The following is a 19,467-nucleotide window of genomic DNA, read 5'->3' as shown; positions in this document are numbered from 1 at the left end:
GCCAGTTTTCTATCCATTTACAAACTGATCTTTCCAAGCCTGTAGACTTTACCTTACACATTAGCCGTGTTTGGGGAACTCTGTGAAATGCTTTTGCAAAATCAAAATCTACGTCCACAGCCACTCCTTTGTCTAAGATTTTACTTACCACCTCATAAAAAGAATTCAGATTTGTCTGACAACTTCTGTCTTTCATGAACCCATGCTGTCTGTTGCCTAAAATATTTTTTTCCAGAAAGAATTTATTTATGTATTCCTTTGTAAAAACTCTCCAGTATCTGGCACCCCTCTGGCTTAGCGGTGGAGAACGTGCTGTAACTTAGTGTATCTTCTCACAGTTTTGAGGCTTGGCCTCATCTAGTTGTTCGTTTTTTTTTTTTTTTTTGTTACTATTGACAACTATGACTTCCGCCTTTGAGAACACCAGAACATTACTTAATACAGTGGTTCAGTTTGCTTATTGAAATTTACTAACTGTAACTCTTTCACTGTATTTAATTTTGAAACTGTACCTTGAGTTTTATTACAAGTACCGGTTTATTATCCTTGTCCAGGGATATGCAAACTGTGGCTCTCTAGCTGTTGCAAAACAACAAGTCCCGTCATGCCTGTGCTCTGGGCGTCATGCTTGTGGCTGTGAGTGTTGCTATGCCTCATGGGACTTGTAGTTCTGCAACATCTGGAGGGCCGCAGTCTGCATATCCCTGTCCTAGTCAGTCGGCTCTGTTTACTTATGGTATTTGTCAAAAACCTTTCTGAAAGAAACTCTCCAGCATCTTCCCAACTATAGGCACCACATTTGCCTTACACCAATCCAGTGGTACTATGCCAGTCATTAAAGATTCCCTAAAAATTAGAAACGATGGCTGTGAAATGACAGAGCTCAATTCTTTTAAGATCCGTGGTTGTATGCCATCTGTTCCAGGTGCTTTATTCACCTTTATTCTGTCTAAATAATTCTGGACCATATCACTTTGAGCCATAATGGATAATTTGGAGCTGTGTCACTATCATCCCCATTATGGGCATGAGCCTTCCCATGCTCCTTTGTATACACAGAGCTGAAGAAGGTATTTATTCATTTTCTTTGTCCCCAGTCACTCTTTACAAAATAATCTAAACTGATTTAGTGAAGGGCCTACATGCTCAGACCTGACTTTTTTTTTTTTTTTTTTTACTATGAACCCCTTGATGCCGACATAACGCATATATGCAGCCCCACTGCACTGGGCTTCTTACTATGGGGCCGCATATATGCATATCCCCCTTTGTGCTAGGAGCATAAGTGCGCTACTAGCACAGAGACCAGCTCTCGCCGAGAACCCCAGGCCCCATACAAACAATCGGGACCCAGAACTCCCGATTCCGGCTCAGCTGATCACTGTGGTAGCCTCTGATTGACTACCACAGTGATCAGTCATTGTGAAGCCTGCCCCTGTGTTTCTCTGTGAATGGAGAGAAAAGATACAATGTAAAAATGTAATAATAAAAATAAAGTTTTTTTTTTTTTTTTTTTTTTTTTTTTCTATTTTGTGCCAGTTTCCTTTTGATAGTAAAAATAAATAAATCAGGAGATATCCATAACCATTTGCCACCAAATAAAAGCCCAATTTGTCCTAAAAAAAAAAAGCAATATATAATCCACCTGGATGCACAAGGTAGTTGTGATGATATGTATGGTTTTACTAACACATGTCAAAGTTGCAAAATTGTGCTTAGGCAAAAAAAGGAAACATTTTTATTAAATAACAAACGTCATACTTACCTGCTCTGTGTAGTGAATGTGTAAAAAGCCGCCCTGATCCTTCTTTTCTCGGGTCCCCCGTTGGCGCTCTGGGCCTCTCCTCTTTGCAGAGTGCCTCCGTAGCAACATGCTTGCTGTAGGGGCTCTCTGTATCCATAAGACACAGCCCTGCTCCCACCTCACTGGCTGTGATTGACTGCAGCCGGAACCAATGGCTCCTGCTGCTACTTCTCAGCCGGGGGCGGGGGAGGATGGGGGGGGGGGGGACTGTGTCTTATGGATACAGAGAGCCCCTACAGCAAGCGTGAGGAGCTGCACTCTGAAGGTTTTTTACCTTCATACATAGGATGCATTAAGGTAAAAAACCTTCAGCCTTTTATAGTTGCATAGTGAGGTTGAAAAAAAGATACCAATCCATCCAGTTCAATTTATGGTGTGTGTGTGTTGCAGTTAACAGTACATCGTATACCCCTGTATGTTGTGGTCGTTAGGGTGCCCATCTAATCGTTTTTTGAAACTATCGATGCTCCCTGCTGATAACACTGCTTGTGGAAGAGAATTGCACATCCTTACGGCTCTGACAGTAAAGAACCCTTTGCGCAGTTTAAGGGTAAACTGCTTCTCTTCTAATTTTTGTGAATTACCAAATGTCTTTTTAATGTCCCTTTCATTGAAGTTTGTTTCCTATGCTAGGGTCGCCAGTACGGTATTTGTACATCGATATCATATCCCCTCTCAGGCGTCTCCACTCCAGAGAGAATAAATTCAATGCTTGTAGTCTTTCCTAGCGAGTAACTTGTGTTCGTATTTATGGCACCCAAGTGCATTACCTTACATTTTTCAACATTAAACCTCATTTGCCATGTAGTTGCCCACCACATTATTTTGTTCAGGTCTTCTCGTAAGGTTTCCACATCCTGTGAAGAAGATATTGCCCTGCATAGCTTAGTATCGTCCGCAAAAACTGAGATTGTGCTGGTCATCCTATCCTCCAGATCATTTATGAATAAATTTAAACAGGATTAGTCCTAGAACAGATCCTTGGGGGACCCCACTTTCTACACCCGCCTGATCCGAATACTCCCCATTTATCACCACCCTCTGGACTTGCTCCCCTGAAGCCAGTTTTCAGTGCTGGTACTCACCCTATGGTCCATACCTACGTACCTTAGTTTGTACAGTAAACGTTTGTGGGGAACTGTGTCAAATGCCTTTGCAAAGTCCAGATACACCACATCCACAGAACTTCCTTTATCCAGATGACAGCTCACTTCTTCATAGAAGGTTAATAGATTGGTCTGGCAGGAACAATTCTTCATGAATCCATGCTGATTACTACTAATGATACAATTTTTATTACTAAAATCGTGTATATAGTCTGTATATTCTATATATCCTTTACAACCACTTAAAGATTTGTTGCCATTTGTGCTCCAGTTAAACCTGGACTGCCTATCAGGTCTCTATATGCCTTTTTCCTTTTAAAGGAAGTTAAGATATATTTACTGGAAGGATCAACAGAAATAAAAATGTTGCATAGTGGAAAAACCTGCCATTTTATTATGTTTGATGTGTCCTGTATCTAATTTATTTTGTCCAACATACCACTTGCAGGGTTTTGGTCTAATTTATATCCCTTTCCCAGCAGGACCAGGGATGCCAGGACCTATGTCTGCCACCGGTGGCTTTCCACCACCCACCCTGAAAAACCCACCACAGCAGCTTCCTCCACAACATTATCCACCACCCGAGCCTGGTGGGCCATTCCCAGGTAATTTATTTGTCTTGGTTAAGCGTGATTTTGTTTTTGGAGGTTTAAGCAGTTAGTGACTGCCCGCCCGCAATGTACTGTGGAAGTACCTATAAGGTGCTGCCTACTTCGGGTTTAAGGCATGCGAGCTCCCTGCCCGGCACCAGCTGTGAATGCACATAGCGGGAGCCTGTCAGCAAGTCCGGCTCCTGGTGACAGTGTATAGCAAGGGTGCCAAACTCAATTTTGTCGTGGGCCACATTAGCATTATGGTTGCCCTCAAAGGGCCGGTTATATCTGTGGGAATAAATGTCCAGAGCACCCCACGCGCCCTTACATGAGATGTGAAGAACCCCCCCCACCATCAGAAGTCAAGGGTCACTCACCCTTCCTTTTTATCACAATGCACCCCCTTACTTTGTGCTGCTGCCAGGAAGAAGATGCGGGTGGATCTGGGAAGAAGAAAGCGTAGGTTCTGGAGGAGGACCAGTGGAGGGCTGGAGTCAGCTTCCAGAGTCTGCTGAATGCTGAGACCAGGGAAGGCAAAGGCAAGGTGGTGTTGTGGCTGCACAGAGAGGTGCAGGATCTGTAGGAGGAGTTCTGGCCTTCTCTCTGCTGCGGACTGTGAGATAGGGGGGGGGGCAAAGACTAGCCTTTCTGCAGCTGCACAGAGGAATGCAGGATCTGTCCTCTCTGCTGCCGACTACAGAGGCAAGGTGGGGGCAAAGACAAGGGGGGTTCCACAGCTGAAGGAGAGGTGCTAGGGCCACATGAAATGGCCTGGGGGGCCACATTCGGCCCACGGGCCTTGTGTTTGACATCTGTGGTGTATAGTATTCACTGATCACTTTATTATTGTCACTGGTGATGTCAGTGGCAGTTAGCCAGTTCCCCCCAGCATCAGTGTCAGATTGCCCCCTACACTATCACAGTTCCATTATAAGTCGTCCACCGGCAAAAATAAAAATTTCAATATATAGCCACTATCTAGCCATATATCATATATGTAGGCGCTAAGACTTCAATACAATCAGTATATACTTATTGGGATTTAGCCATGATCATTTCTTACTCTGCATTCCTTCTGGGAAGGTTCACCCTCTCTACTTGCCCTGTCTCCACAGTCATGGGGCAGAAAGTTATGAGAAAATGTTATGGTTGTCAGCAAAACAGGAGGTGAGGGGAAATCTTCCAGTGCGGACACCTGTTCTAGTGACAACTGTCTAAGAAGGTGATTTTTCTTTGCTTTGGGTTGATAGTACCTCACTGTCTGTACTATCTCCAGGACAAAAAAAAGCTAATGTTTGTAACTGGTTTAGAGTTCTCGTTAACCTCTTGGCACCCATGTAACGTATATGTGAGGTGGCACAGAGGGCGAGCTTTAAAGCCCATATTCAGCGCATATGTGTACATGGGCAGCTGAGGTTTCTGTGCCTACTCACTGCAAACTCCCAGCACAGTGACTGAGATGTCATAGACCACGCCCAGTCTTTATTAAACTAGTAGTCACATTTGGCCAGTCCTTCCCACCTCTAGGCGTAAAGACCCTGTTAAAGGGATGTCAGGGTTGGGTGGGAAGGAGTTAAAGTGGTTGTAAAGGTAGGTTTTTAACCACTTAAGGACCAAGCCTATTTTTGACACATGCTGTTTACAAGTTAAAATTAGTATTTTTTTGCTAGAAAATTATTAGAACCCCAAAACATTATATATATTTTTTTAGCAAAGACTCTGGAGAATAAAATGGTGGTCGTTACAATATTTTTTGTCACGCGGTATTTGCGCAGCGGTCTTTCAAATACGAAACTGTAAAGTTAGCCCAATTTTTTTGTATATTGTGACAGATGTCACGCTGAGTAAATAGATACCTAACATGTTATGGTTTCAAATTGCGCACACTCATGGAATGGCGAAAAACTACAGTACTTAAAAATCTCCATAGGCGACACTGTAAACATTCTTAACGGTTACCACTGTAGAGTTACAGAGGAGGTCTTTTTCTGGAATTATTGCTCTCGCTCTGGCAATTGCTGCGATACCTCACGTGTGGTTGGATCACTGTTTTCATTTGCAGGTACGACTTACATATGCGTTTTTTTTTTTTCGTGCGTGAGCTCACGACGTCAGGGGCGCTTTAAGAAAAAAAAAAAAGTTCCTGTTTATTTTATTACATTTTTTATTTTTAGCACGGTTTTTAAAAGAAAAATCTGATCACTTTTATTGCTGTCACAAGAAATGTAAACATCCCTTGTGACAGTATTAGGCAGTGACAGATATTCTTTATGGAGGGATCGGGGGTTCTAAAAAAAATCAGCATTTTTGAATACTGACAGTTTTTTTTAAAATTGGCGCCGTTAGCAGCCAAGTAAACCGGAAGTGACGTCATGATGTCACTTCCAGGTTACTACATTGGAGACCCGATCAAAGCCAAATCCGACTTTGTTCGGGACTCCAACCAGCTGGCGGACATGCCGGCTGGTTGCTTGGGTCTCCCGGTGGAACGGGAGACCCAGGCAAAGCCGGGGGGGGGGAGACGGCCCCTCCTGTTCACTAGAATAAAGGCGAAGCGGCTCCTGTAAGCCGACCGCTGGCTCTAAAAAAAACAGTACCGGGTTGATGCATGCAGCTGCAGGCATCATCCCGGTACAAACACTTCTGCAAGCCGACGTACAGGTACGTCTGTTTGCGGGAAGTGGTTAACCTCAATATATTCTACTCATTAAAGTAAAAAGCCTTCTTTCTCTTTCGTTTATTGACAGACACAACTCCTTATCTTCTTGATTATTGGTTATACTGTCCCCTACAGGAGTAGGACACTAGGCAGGAAAAAGCTTGACTACGCCTATGGGGCAGTTCCAGGGGGTATACTCCCACTATCCGCTATAGGCACTCCGTTTTTTTTCTGCCTAGTCAGCAGTAAGGACCTAGTTCGTTGCTGGGATCTCTGGTCCTGGCAATTTTTTCCTTTAAAAAGGAACTTTTTCCTTTCTTTGTTTTGTTCCTGTGAGAATCTACAATCAAGTGCCGGACTAGATAATCTAGATCCAGAAGGTCCCCTCAGTCTGGCCAGCAAGCGTGCACAGGCCTCGGATCCGCGCTAGGTCGGCCGCTAGATAAACGTCTCGCGAGGGCGCATAGGACCTGGCCTCGGCCTGAGTCGCAGCGTTCCTCCTGGCCGACAGTACCCCATTCTGATGGAGTGGTGGTCTGTCAGGAGCGGTGCTCATCCTGTTCCTGGTATGGCAAGTAGCTTTCCTCTCTTTTCCCCTGGTGGAGGGTTTTGGGGTTGACATGGGCCCCTCCCTGAGACGGTGGGACCCTTGGTTGGTGACTAGGGCAGGGATGTCCTCTGGGCTCCCTGCTGCAGTTGTTAGGCTGGGGGAGCAGATGGTTTAGCATCCGCAGGTCCGTGCCTCACGCGGCTAAAAATTTAGGCTGCGGCTTTGCAGCCTACTTGTCAAAAGCTATATAGGTCTGCCCCAGTGAGGGTGGCTGAAACTACTACCCTCTGTTTGGCCATCCACCCTCCCCTCTGCTTCCGCTGGGTGGTCTGCTCTGCTGGAGCTCGCGCCCAAATGGCTGGGCATCCACAAAACTTTAGGCTGTGGCTTGCGGCCTTCTAGGCCATGCAGCTGAGTTGGGTGCCTTCGTTGGGGGGTGGCCCCAGTGAGAGGTTAGCTGAAACCCCCGCTCTTTCTTTTGGGGATCTGCCTGGCTGGGATTCGTTAACTTGTGGCTGGGCCTCCACTAAAATTTAGGCTGCGGCCTACTAGGTCATTTGGCCAGCTTGGCACCTCCCTTGGAAGGGGTGGCGCTGTGGAGGCAGTTTATTTTTTTTTATGGCAGCCATGCCATCATTGTTGTGTAGGGCACCTGCCTTTTTTTTAGCGCTGTGGACCATCAGGGTACCCTGCCTGCGCGTCCGTTTCGTGGCGGGCAGCCCCCTTTTAAGGGAGCTATTTCCTATTATGTGGGCCTCTATGGGGGGGCTCGGAGGGTGAACTCCAGTAGGTGGTCTATTCGTGGGCCCTTGGTCAGCGTCCCCTTTGCGGGATCGCGTTCGGCGGCCCTGATTGTTATGCAGTGCTGCATGATATAATTCAACATGATGAACTCTTAGATGCGCCCAAAGATTTGATGTATTTTTGTTTTTTGCAGTTACTGATCCTATGCTTACATTGTTTGTGCATGTGTTGCACACTGCTGCTTTTCCTGGAGGTGGTTGAGATGAGAAATAGTCCAACTCCCAGATCACACTTTTACTTTTTCTGTCTGCATCCATCTCCATTGCAATATGAAAGAGACAATATAAGGTTAAAAAAATGCTGGCTGTCTGGCTTCTGGCACCCTTCTGTGGGTGGCTGGCTTGCTGGCTGGCTGTCACCCTGTTGTGGGTGGCTGGCTTGCTGGCACCCTGTTGTGGGGTGGATGGCTGGCTGGCACCCTGTTGTGGGTGGCTGGCTTGGTATCACCCTGTTGTGGGTGGCTGGCTTGGTGTCACCCTGTTGTTCTTGGCTTGGTGTCACCCTGTTGTGGGGTGGGTGGGTGGCTGGCTTGGTGTCATCCTGTTGTGGGGTGGGGTGGGTGGGTGGGTGGGTGGCTGGCTGGCTTGGTGTCATCCTGTTGTGGGGTGGGTGTCTGGCTTGGTGTCACCCTGTTGTGGGGTGGGTGTCTGGCTTGGTGTCACCCCGTTGTGGGGTGGGTGTCTGGCTTGGTGTCACCCCGTTGTGGGGTGGGTGGGTGTCTGGCTTGGTGTCACCCTGTTGTGGGGTGGGTGGCTGGCTTGGTCTCACCCCGTTGTGGGGTGGGTGGGTGGCTGGCTTGGTCTCACCCCGTTGTGGGGTGGGTGGGTGGCTGGCTTGGTGTCACCCCCGTTGTGGGGTGGGTGGCTGGCTTGGTGTCACCCCGTTGTGGGGTGGGTGGGTGGCTGGCTTGGTGTCACCCCGTTGTGTGGTGGGTGGGTTGCTGGCTTGGTGTCACCCCGTTGTGGGGTGGGTGGCTGGCTGCTGGCACCTTGTTGTGAGTCGGTAGCTGGCTGGCTGGCTGCTGGCACCTTGTTGTGGGTCGGTAGCTGGCGGCTGGCACCCTGTGGTGATTGGCTGGCTGGCTGGCTGTCTCGGGGGCTGTGGGTGGCTAAGGCCAGGGTTTGTAGGTGGCTGCTGTGGGTGGCTGGATGGCTGCTTGCTTGCGGTCAGTCCGTGGATGCTGTCCGAGGCGAGGGAGGCGGCCTAAGAAGGCCCAGCACGCGGAGACACGTCCAGCAACACACACGATGTCACGTGTGCGCCGCGCACAATATCGGTAATATCAGAAAGTTCCGGGGCCGATACCAATATATATCGTGAAAATTTCATTTTGGCCTTGCCGATAATCTGTCGATCCCTTGTCTGTATCAGCTGTGTTCCTTCGGCATATTATCTGGCTGAATTGCTGGTCTGCGGATCAGACTAAGAAGGCCTTATCTGATCTCCCCCTTGTAGGGAATGGCCTGTTTGCAGCTTTTTTGGATGACATCATTAAGGGTCTCACAGGGGGGAAGAGTACTCTTCTTCCGCAGGCTACCAATGGCAAGAAGCCCCATCGTAGATGTGGGCCATTCTTCTCGGCTCGTCCCTCAGGGTCTCAAGACAAGGGATCAAAGCCCTTCAGGGCCTCCCCCAGAGGTTCCAAGAGTATCTGGTTTGGCAAGCCTCAAGTTGGCTCTTCCAGACCTGCAGATAAGGCTTCCTCTGCATGAAGGGGCGCCCTCACCTGTATCTGGGGTAGTGGGAAGTCTTTGCTGGTTTCCAGATCTGTGGACCTCCCTGGTACAGGACAAATTCATTCCGTCCGACTACAAGATTGGGTTTCGGTCTTATCCTCCGGAAGGGTTCTTCCCTTCCAACCTGCACTTGTCCCCAGATCACTTACGGTGTCTCTTTGGGGCAGTGCAAGACTTGTTACTTCAAGGGATGATTGTTCCGGTTCCAACTTCGGAACATTTTCAGGGCTTTTACTCAAACCTCTTTACAGTTCCCAGGACGGAAGGTAAGGTATGTCCAATTCTGGACCTCGAGGCGCTAAACTGCTTTGTACGGGTACAGAAGTTCCGAATAGAGTCAATTCTCACGGTAGTGGTGTCCCTACATTAGGGGCATTTTCTTGCTTCTATCGACATCGACGCCTACCTTCACATTCCAATATGTGCTGGCCACCAGCGCTTCTCCGCTTTGCCGTGGGCAAGGAGCATTATCAGTTTGTGGTGTTACCCTTTGGTCTCGCCTCTGCTCCTCGGATATTCACAAAAGTGTTGGCCCCGGTGCTAGCCTTGTTGCGTCAGTGGGGGATCACGGTACTGGGGTACCTGGACATTCTTCTGTGAGCGGAGCCTCCGACTGCTCTGATGGGCAACTTGGAGATTACTCTGCGAACCCTGAGGGAGTTTGGTTGGATTCTGAACCTTCAGAAGTCTGCTCTGGTTCCGTCCAGTTTTGTCAGTTTTTATCTGGGTCTGATTCAGCCTCAGTCAGAGTGTTTCTTCCTCTGGAAAAATTCCAGACATTGCAGGGGGCAATTTAGCTTCTGTTGTCCAGTAGACGGTCATCCCTCCGGGCTTGCATTGGGGTGCTGGCCTGATGGTGTCTACCTTTTTGAGGCAGTTCAGTTTGTGCGGTTCCACACAAGATCTCTGGAAAAAGAGATCCTGTTGAAATGGGACAAGAATCCCACGGTCTCTAGAGGTGGCTTCGTTCTCCGGCACTTCGACAGGGAAAATCTTTTCTTCCCCTGTACTGGATGGTTATCCTCACGGATGCCAGCCTGTCCGGGTGGGGAGGCGTCCTCAGTACAGATTGTGCTCAGGGGGTCTGGACTCTGGAAGAGTCCTAACTGCCGATTAATGTACTGGAACTCCAAGCGATCAGACCTTGTCTGGATCATTGGAGAATTCGTCTTCAGGGGTGTCCGGTACAAATTCAATTGGAAAATGCCATGGCTGGGGTCTATATCAATCACCAAGGGGGGCAAAAGAAGTGTCCTGGCAGCTCGGGAAGTAGCCGACATTCTAAGGCGGGCAGACCGATTAGTTCCAGCCCTCTCTGCTGTATACATTTCAAGGAAGGTACAGAGGTTGGTGGCACGGTCTTGGGATCCTCTGGCCAACGCCACAGATGCATTCTAGTGGCTCCAAACTGGCCTCGCCTGTCTTGGTACACTGATCTGGTACGGCTGGTCGCCGATGCTCCTTGGAGACTTCCTCTCAGGGAAGGCCTGCTGTCCCAAGGGCAAATCTTCCATCCTGCTTTAAAGTTGCTGGCTTTAACAGTTTATCTGCTGAAAGCCAGGTGCTGAAGGATAGAGGTTTGACTGAATTGGTGTTTCCGACGCTGTTAAAGGCTAGAAAATCTACCTCTAGGAAGATCTACCATCGTACTTGGAAAGACGTACATTGTGTGGTGTGAGTCTCTTGGGGTTCCCCTTTTTCCTCCAACAAGGGGTTGAGCAGCGCCTTGGCTTGAGTACCATTAAGGGCCAGGTTTCGGCCTTGGCGGTTTTCTTTCAACGTCCATTGGCCACCCTTTTCTTGGTGCCTACCTTTTATCCAGGGCATTCGACACTTGGTTCCTCCAGTGCAGTCTCCATTGCCGCAATTGGACCTCAATTTTGTTGTCAGTTCTCCAGAAACCTCTCTTCAAAAATATTCGGGAAGTTCCCCTGCTTACATTGTCCCAGAAGGTGGCTATTACTGCTGCACGCAGGGTGAGGGAGCTGGCGACATTATCTTGTCGTTCACCTTACCTGGTGGTTCACAGAGATAAGGTGGTGGTTCTTCCCTGTCCGTCGTTCCTTCCAAAGGTCGTCTCTGATTTCCATTTGAATGAAAACATTGTGTCGCCTAAACATCCTAAGGAAATTGCCTTGCATTCCCTGGATGTGGTTCAGGCAATCGGTGTACCTGGCAGCTACGGAGTTTTCTAGGAAGTCAAACTCACTATTTGTACTCACGGATGGACCTCGGAAAGGGTTGGACGCTTTTGCTGCGACCATTTCCTGATGGATCAGACAGACGGTGATTCAGACCTATTCCATTAGGGGTCAGATTCCTCCTTTTCCTGTTAGGTGCACTTTACTCGGGCGCTTAGTGCCTCCTGGGCCTTCTGTCATCAAGCGTCAGTGCTGCAGGTTTGAAAGGCGGCCACCTGGTCGTCTGTGCACAGTTTCACAAAGTTTTATAAGGTGGATGTGTTGGCATCTGCGGATACTTCTTTTGGCCGCAAGGTTTTGCAGGCTGCTGTTTAGAGGACCTGGTCCTCTTTGAGGGTGTATTGTTTTTTTCAGGTGAGCTCCAGTTGTTTATGGTTGAGCTCCGTTACCTGGTTGGCTACGGTTTAGCCTTGGGAATTTTTTCTTGCTGTTCCCACCCCTCATGTTTGACACTGCTTTGGGACTTACCAATGGTCGAGGAAGATAAGGAGCTGTGTCCGTCAATGAACGAAAGGGAAAATGGGATTTTTGACTTACTGTAAAATCCATTTCTCTGATTTTTGACAGGCACAGCACCCACCCCTCTGTGGAGTTGGCTTTCTTCTGACACTGCTTGTAATAAAACTGAGTGCCTATAGCTGAGAGTGGGAGTATACCCGCTGGGACTGCCCCATAGACGTAGTCAAGCTTTTTCCTGCCTAGTGTCCTACTCCTGTAGGGGGCAGTATAACCAATGGTGAAGAAGATAAGGAGCTGTGTTCGTCAATGAACATCAGAGAAATGGATTTTACGGTAAGTCGAAAATCCAATTTTGTGCAGCTCCCCCCTAGACCCCTCTTATCCTTACCAGAGCTTAATCTCAATCCAGCGCTGTGCCCAGGAGCAGCATCGCTCTCCGCTCTCTCTCCTCGTTGGCCATGGAGGCAGTCAATCATGGCCTGTGAGGAGAGAGCAGGGGGAGGTGGGGGGGAGCGAAGAGGATGATCAAGGCCGCTCTGTACAAAACCATTGCACAGAGTAGGTAAATATGTTTATTTAAAAAAAAAAAATCTCTTTATATTCACTTTACAGCTCTGCAGAGAATTATTAGTGCTATATAAGCAAGTAAATGCAGACTTGTTTTTTTACTAAAGTAATGCTTGAAAGAAAATGTATGTAATAAAGATGAAAACAAGTTTTAACATATGTTTTTATTTTGCAGGTCCACGAATGATGGGTCCACCTCCTCCACAACGCGAAGGTTATTGGGAACCACCACTGGCTGAAATTAGAGGTGAACACCATGAGCCCTTGGTGGGAAGAGGAGGCGGAATGAGAGGGGATAGAGGACATCCTCCCCCATTTCACAGGAACAGAGGAGCCAGAGGAGGTGACCCAGGATTTAGAGGGCGAGGTGGAAGAGGAGGAGAAAGAGGACCTCCTGGACGTGGACGAGATGGACCACACGGTATGGGACATGGTGGAGAACATAGAGGAGATAATAGAGGTTACCTTGGAGAACCCAGAGGCCATGGAGGAGAACATAGAGGATCTGGTCAAGGGGGAGGTAAATATATTAATATCATAAAATAGATTATGAAATACTCTTCAAAAAAATAAAACCTTTACTTACAAACATCTTTTTTTTTTTCTTTAGATATGTCCTTACGACCAGTGTGTCGACATTTCAGGTACAAAGGTAACTGTCGATACGAAAACGATTGTGCCTTCTACCACCCGGGCATTAATGGACCGCCTCTACCTTAAAAGCTGACCAAGTAAATCAGTGTTTTCCTGAGGCCCAAATCTTTCCCTCATATTTTTGTTACTTGAAGAAACAAAAACTCCTTGCTGGGTGACCTTGAAATACTGCTGATAAAGATGAGACCTCTGGTCTTTTTCCAGTGTCTTTTGTTTTTCTTGCACCTTTTCCAGTGTTTGTCATCCCAAAGTGTTTAGTATCTTCTGACATCCCGATGACACTAAATCGCTGATATTTGGATCAGAGGTGACTTATCCAGCTCAGCTCCTTTCTTCAGTGCAACTCGATAGAAAAACCTGCCAAGACTTACAAGTATTAACACTGACTGATGACTTTACACTAAAGCGGGAACATTTCCCAAAATATGCACTGTGGTGATTTAGACCAGCAATGGAAACCACTGAACTTATCTATGTTTACAAATTGTTTTTTATTTGTATGTTTAACGTTGTGCAATTCTGATGCTGGGCTTCTGTACAAATGTATACCATGAACAAGCTGCTTTTATTCATCCAGGGTACAGAGATAATAGGCATACTGAGTATTTACTATTGCAGCCCAAAAATCAGGAGCTGTGTTTATCAGTTTATACACGTTCTGTTTATATACACGTTATGTTTATAAGCTTTCTGGTTCAATACAACATTAATGCAATTTTTAGTTATTACACCCAAAGTTTATTTAACTACAGTATTAACGGGGAATTGCTGGCCTTCGCTCTCATTGACACACAAAGTGAGAAGGAGGTTTTGGGTTCTATCCTGTAAACTTGTTTTCTGTGAAAACTGTTTGAGAATATATTCTCACTTTTAATTGCTTTACTTGCTTTTTATGGGCCCCTAAAATGATTCTTTTGTTTTGGACTTTTTATTTATAAATTTTGTATATAATAAATAAACCCGATGAGAAGGTGATATATTTTGGTTGGAAGTCCTATGCTACACTTCAGTTTCACCAAAAGAAACCTTAGAGCTGAACTCCAGACAAATACAGAGATAAAATGCATATATGGAAGCGTTTTTACCTGCCCAAAAAACATATGGATTTCGGTCTATTCCGGTATAGGATTAATAAAACTCTGTCACAGAACACAGGCAGCCTGGAGATTGACTTTCTCTGCTGTAGTCAATGCAACTAGGTCTCATCCCTTCCTCCCAGCCTGTGAACTGGACAGTGAAGGAGAAGCAGGAGACTGATGAACCCATCTTTATGTAACTTTGTTCTCTCCTCTGTCAGCAAGCATGTCCCATTGGCAGAACATTAGCACTGCATAGCACCTTACTCCTTGTACTGCTTCTTACTCACAGTCTGAGCTCTGCTATAAAGGAAATTACAAGAGGATGATACCAATTCAAAACTGGGTAACTACACTACTTAAGTTTTAAAGTATAACTAAAGGCAAAGATTTTAGTTTTGGATATAGTGGAGAGAGATTCCAACGCCTGTCAGTTTTTATTGTTGTCTGTGTCCCCATTAGGGAAATGTACCCTCTCTATTTGTCCTGTTTACTGGTATTAAAAGTGAAAGTAAAAAAAAATCCCACATTTTGGGTTGTCCCCAGAAAAAGTAATTGAGGGGATATCTCCTAATAAAGACACTAGTTCTCCTGACCTGGGGGTGCCCAAGAGATTTCTTTATTTTGCAGGGATTTCCTCTTACTTCCTGTTTTAGCTATAGGACAAGAAGTGAAAAGAAATCTCCCCAATGGGACAAAAATAAACCTTACAGGGGTTATAACCCTCCCTTACTCGATCTAAAATGAAAAAAAAATGTTTTGTCTATAGCTCTACTTTAACCACTTGAAGACTAGCGTGTTAAACATCCGTTCTGTTGAGGCCATTTTTCAGTTTTCAGCATTGTAAAACTTTGACGAATATTTTGCCATGCAACATTGCGTCTAAATGAGTTTTATATCATTTTTTTTGAGGCAGAGATTTTTTTTGGTGGTATTTAATCGCCACTGGTGATTTTACTATATAAAGTAAAAAAAAGACTGAAAACAACTGTTTCCCTTTGTTTTTGGTATAAAAAACCTTTAAAAATAAATATTTAGAAATTTAGACCATGTATTTTGCTATATTTCCTTGAAAAAAGTAGGGTATATTATCTACTGTGTGAAAGTTAGTCTACAAACTATGGTATATTTAACCACTTAAGGACCGAAAGATTTTGCTGCTTAATGACCAGGCCCTATTTTGCGATTCGGCACTGCGTTTTTAATGGACAATGGCGTGGTCGTGCGACGCTGTACCCAAATAAAATTGACGTCTTTTTTCCCCACAAATAGAGAGCTTTCTTTTTGGTGGTAATTGATCACCTGTGCGTTTTTTTTTTATAAACAAAAAAAGAGCGACAATTTAAAAAAAAAAAAAAAAAAACAGTATTTTTCACATTCTGCTATATAACATTCCCAAAAAAAAATAAAAAATTTTGTTTAATATTTTAGGCCAATTTGTTTTCTGCTACATATTTTTGGTAAAAAAAAATTGCAATAAGCGTGTTTTGATTGGTTTGCGCAAAAGTTATTGTGTCTACTAACTACGGGAATGATTTGACATTTTTCTTTTTTTTTTTTTCTTTTTTCTTCTACTGGTAATGGCTTCGATCTGCAATTTTTTGCGGGACTGCGACATTGCGGCGGACAGATCGAACCCCTAATTGACATTTTTGCCGCTTTTGGGGGTACCAGTGACATTACTACAGTAATCAGTGCTAAAAATATGCCCTGTTACTGTAATAATGCCATTGGCAGGGAAGGGGTTAATACTATTAGTTATTAAGGGGTTAAATGTAAGCCTAGGGGAGTGATTCTAACTGTGGGAGGGGTTGGGCTTGTGAGATCATCACAGAGAAATGTGATCCTATATAGCAGGATCACATAGCCTCTGTGATCACTTCAGGGAGAATGACAGATGGCTGTGTTTGCCCAGGAGCGGCTGCGGTGGGCGGTCGTCAAGTGGTTAATTCAAAGTTTATCAACCCTGATGTGTTGACTGACGATCTTATTTGTGGAGTACCCTCAATATGACCATTGCTTATGTGGCACTACCTTCAGGTGATTGGACACTGGCAAAAGCTTTGCTCATATGTGCCCTTTACCTTTTGGCCCTTTCACACAGGCCTTTTGATCAGGTCCACCTGTCAGTTTTTCAGGCAGACCTGATCGGATACTTCATTCACCCCTATGGGGCAGCAGATGTAAGCGGTGACATGTCTGCTGCTATCCGATCCAATCCTGTCCATGAAATCCAGTTAGATGGTAACCCTATTTTCCATCCGTCTGGTGAATCTGTGAAAACGGACAGGTGGTCTGTTTTCATCTGATCTCCCCATGGTGGGGAGCGGGGCTCTGACAGGTCCGTCTGCTCAGCGGGGATCAATGGATCCATCCCAGGCTTAGCAGCAAAGCAGAGTCCACCAGGTGGAACGTCCGTGTGAAAGGACCCTTACATATTCATCCTACAACACTTATACTATAGTCATATAGGTCTCCAGTATTCTCATTCCTAATGATTATTGGGATATGAGCAATGTAAATGTCAAGTCCTGAAGACTTCTCCCAGTGGCCAGGAAGTGCAGTGTTGTCCTTTTTTGTTTTGTGCTTATGGAGTCTTGTAATAAGGAGTTTTGCTACTGAAGCAGATGGGTCACAGCGGACAATATTTTGCTATTAACATTTGTCCATCACCCTTAGATAATTTCTGAAATCACATATGCCAGTAAACACTGTTCAATTGTTCAGAGTTTAATCAGCCAGTGCCTGATTAAACTCAATGGAGGCCCCTAAGCAGTCGAAACTTTGGGCCTTCCTCTCGCAGGTTTCTGTAGGTTTTGTTGCATGCACTCTAGTGGGATAACATTGAATCACTGTAAGTAGTGTTCACGTTGGCCGCTAGATGGAGATGACCATCACTACTGTACATTACATGTATGTAAGTTGCACCAAGATATTTTACCTACTGACAGCTGAAAGAAGATAAGCTTTTAAAAGACAAACTGTAATGTGAACTTGATGTCTATGGTTAACCACTCTGGACCGCAAGTGATTTGCCCCCTTAATAACCAGGCCATTTTTTGCGATTCAGCACTGCGTTAATTTAACGGACAATTGCGCGGTCGTGCGACGCTGTACCTAAACAAGATTGATGTCCTTTCTCTATCGTCCATTGACAGACGCAGATCCTATGCTTCTTCACTATTGGGTTATGCGCCATCTACAGGAGTAGACTAGACAGTGAAAAGTTTTCCCTCTACACACTTATAGGGGCTGTCCCTCATGACATAACCCCAGACACACTGTGCTCTCATCAGTTTCTTGTTGCCTAGTGAAGGAGTAGGACTGTTTCCTGCTGGGACTTCGGTCTCAGTTTTTATATTCTTTTAAGAATGTTTATTTCTCTTTACTCACTATCGCTAGTTGGTGTCAGGGAGATCTCCCTAGTGAACTACAAGCGACAGCCGGCTGCGGTGTCACACTGGATAATCCAGATCCTTACAGTCTCCCAGCCTGGCCAACGAGCGTGAGTAGGCTGTGGTCCGCCCAGGCCTCGCCACGACGGAGCCCCGGTGGATGGGGATGAGCCTGCGAGCAGATGCCTCGCAGGGACGCATCGACCTGGAATGCTCTGAGTCGCAACGTACCTCTCTTTTGGTGCAGAGCCCACCCTGACCATAGTATGGTGGGTGATACAACGCCCCCCGTGTCCCTGAAGCAGACCTCTGAGGGGGAGATGTTGGCTCACTCCTGGGGATAACGGGGCTGTGTTTTCTCTGAAAGATCCCCCAGGCCTATCAGGACAGGCCCTGCCCTCCCGGCTCCCACTGGGGGAGCTACAGTCGGCGTCTGACGCCTGGGGGGGGGGGGGTTTAAAGATGTTACCTTGTCCTGGGGTGCCCCTTTAGGTGGATTCCCATGGTGGCCTCATGCCTGGGTCCTGAGCGCATGGCAGCGTTTTCGGCCACCATTTTAAGTGTGGGCATAGGCTCTCTGTGTAAGGGCAGCGGCCATTTTCCCTTGGCTTCTTTTACTTTACTATTGGCACCATTTTCTTGTAGCCTATGGCCTCTTTTGATATGTCACTTCCTGTCAGATGTTTTTCATGCTGGAGATTACACTACAGAGCAACTACTTCTCAGAGGTGGTAAAGTAAGGGATTTTGTTCCTTTGAGCGTTCCTCGGGCACACTTTTCTCCTACCAGCCTTTAAGGGGGACTCCGGATGCAGCGCGGTATAGCGGTGCGGACCACGATCGTTATTTAAAGGGGCGGTGCAATCTTTTTTTCTAAAACTTGCAAAATGGAGTCCCAAGGTGAAAATTCCCCCTCAGACTTTATTAGTGTGCATGCCACACCATCCGGATCGTAGTCTCTCATGTCTCTGTCTGCAGCTTTGAAAAATCTGGCGTCAAAGGTGGACTTGTGATAAAACAAGTCGCTACCCAGAAACGTTCACTGCCTTCTCAGTCCTCTGATTCAGAGCCTGATATGGTTGCCATGGACAAACCCATTCATGAGGGATCCCTGTCCTCGCAGTCAGATGGTCAGGAGGATATGTCCTCCTCGGCTGCAGCGCAGGAATGCGCTACAGTGGAAGCACTAATTTGTTCAGTAAGGGAAACATTGCAAATGGATGATGAGCCCACACAGTCAGGACAGCGGGTAGTTTTTGGCTCCCGCGAAGCCCAGAAGTCGGGTCAGGTGTTGCCTTGTCCTGAAGACTCTCACGATATTGTGAACGAGCAATGGCGGCGCATTATGCACATGCTAGTGGTGCAAAAGCACTTTAAACGCTGTTATCCCTTTGCTGTCTCAAATTGCTGAACAGTGTCGCCTAAGGTGGATCACCCTGATTCCATGTTGAACAGCTCTACGGACCCAGTGGACAGATGGGTGAAATCCCTTTACCGCCACCTACATTTGCTGGCGGGCTCGATACTTACACCTGTATTCGCATCCATCCAGGTTTCTCAGACGGTGCAGAATGGATTAAAGTGCTTATGGGTTTCTTGAACACTGAGACAGTTCCCCCGACTCTGAGCTCACGGACCAGATGGCCCAGGCCCTGGTGTACCTGTGTGCTGTGGCCCTGGACGCGGCTCCTCTGGTTGCCAGAGTATCAGCGGTGGGTATTGCTATACTCTGCATGGTGTGGCACAGAGTTGGTCGGCGGACCTGGCTTCTAAGAAGGCCTTAACTGATCTCCCATTTTTGGGTGAACGCCTGTTTGGGGACTCCTTGGATGAGTTAATTCGTGCCTCAAGGGAGCAAGAAAAA

General features: G+C 46.4%; 1 protein-coding gene across 1 annotated transcript in view; it reads left to right on the top strand.

Moving 5' to 3' along the window:
• Window positions 1–13,276, top strand: part of LOC309560728 (serine/threonine-protein phosphatase 1 regulatory subunit 10-like) — a 70,279-nt gene extending 57,003 nt beyond the window's left edge. The window contains exons 17-19 of the mRNA XM_082264360.1: window positions 3,393–3,515; window positions 12,655–12,999; window positions 13,090–13,276. Coding sequence (XP_082120486.1) covers window positions 3,393–3,515; window positions 12,655–12,999; window positions 13,090–13,199 — 578 coding nt within the window. The 3' untranslated portion in view covers window positions 13,200–13,276. The remainder of the gene's footprint in view (window positions 1–3,392; window positions 3,516–12,654; window positions 13,000–13,089) is intronic.
• The last annotated feature ends 6,191 nt before the right edge of the window (window positions 13,277–19,467 follow it).

Source organism: Pelophylax lessonae, assembly GCF_965119305.1.
Source record: "Pelophylax lessonae genome assembly, chromosome: 7".
Taxonomy (NCBI): Eukaryota; Metazoa; Chordata; class Amphibia; order Anura; family Ranidae; genus Pelophylax; species Pelophylax lessonae.
This window is presented reverse-complemented; position numbering and strand designations above follow the sequence as displayed.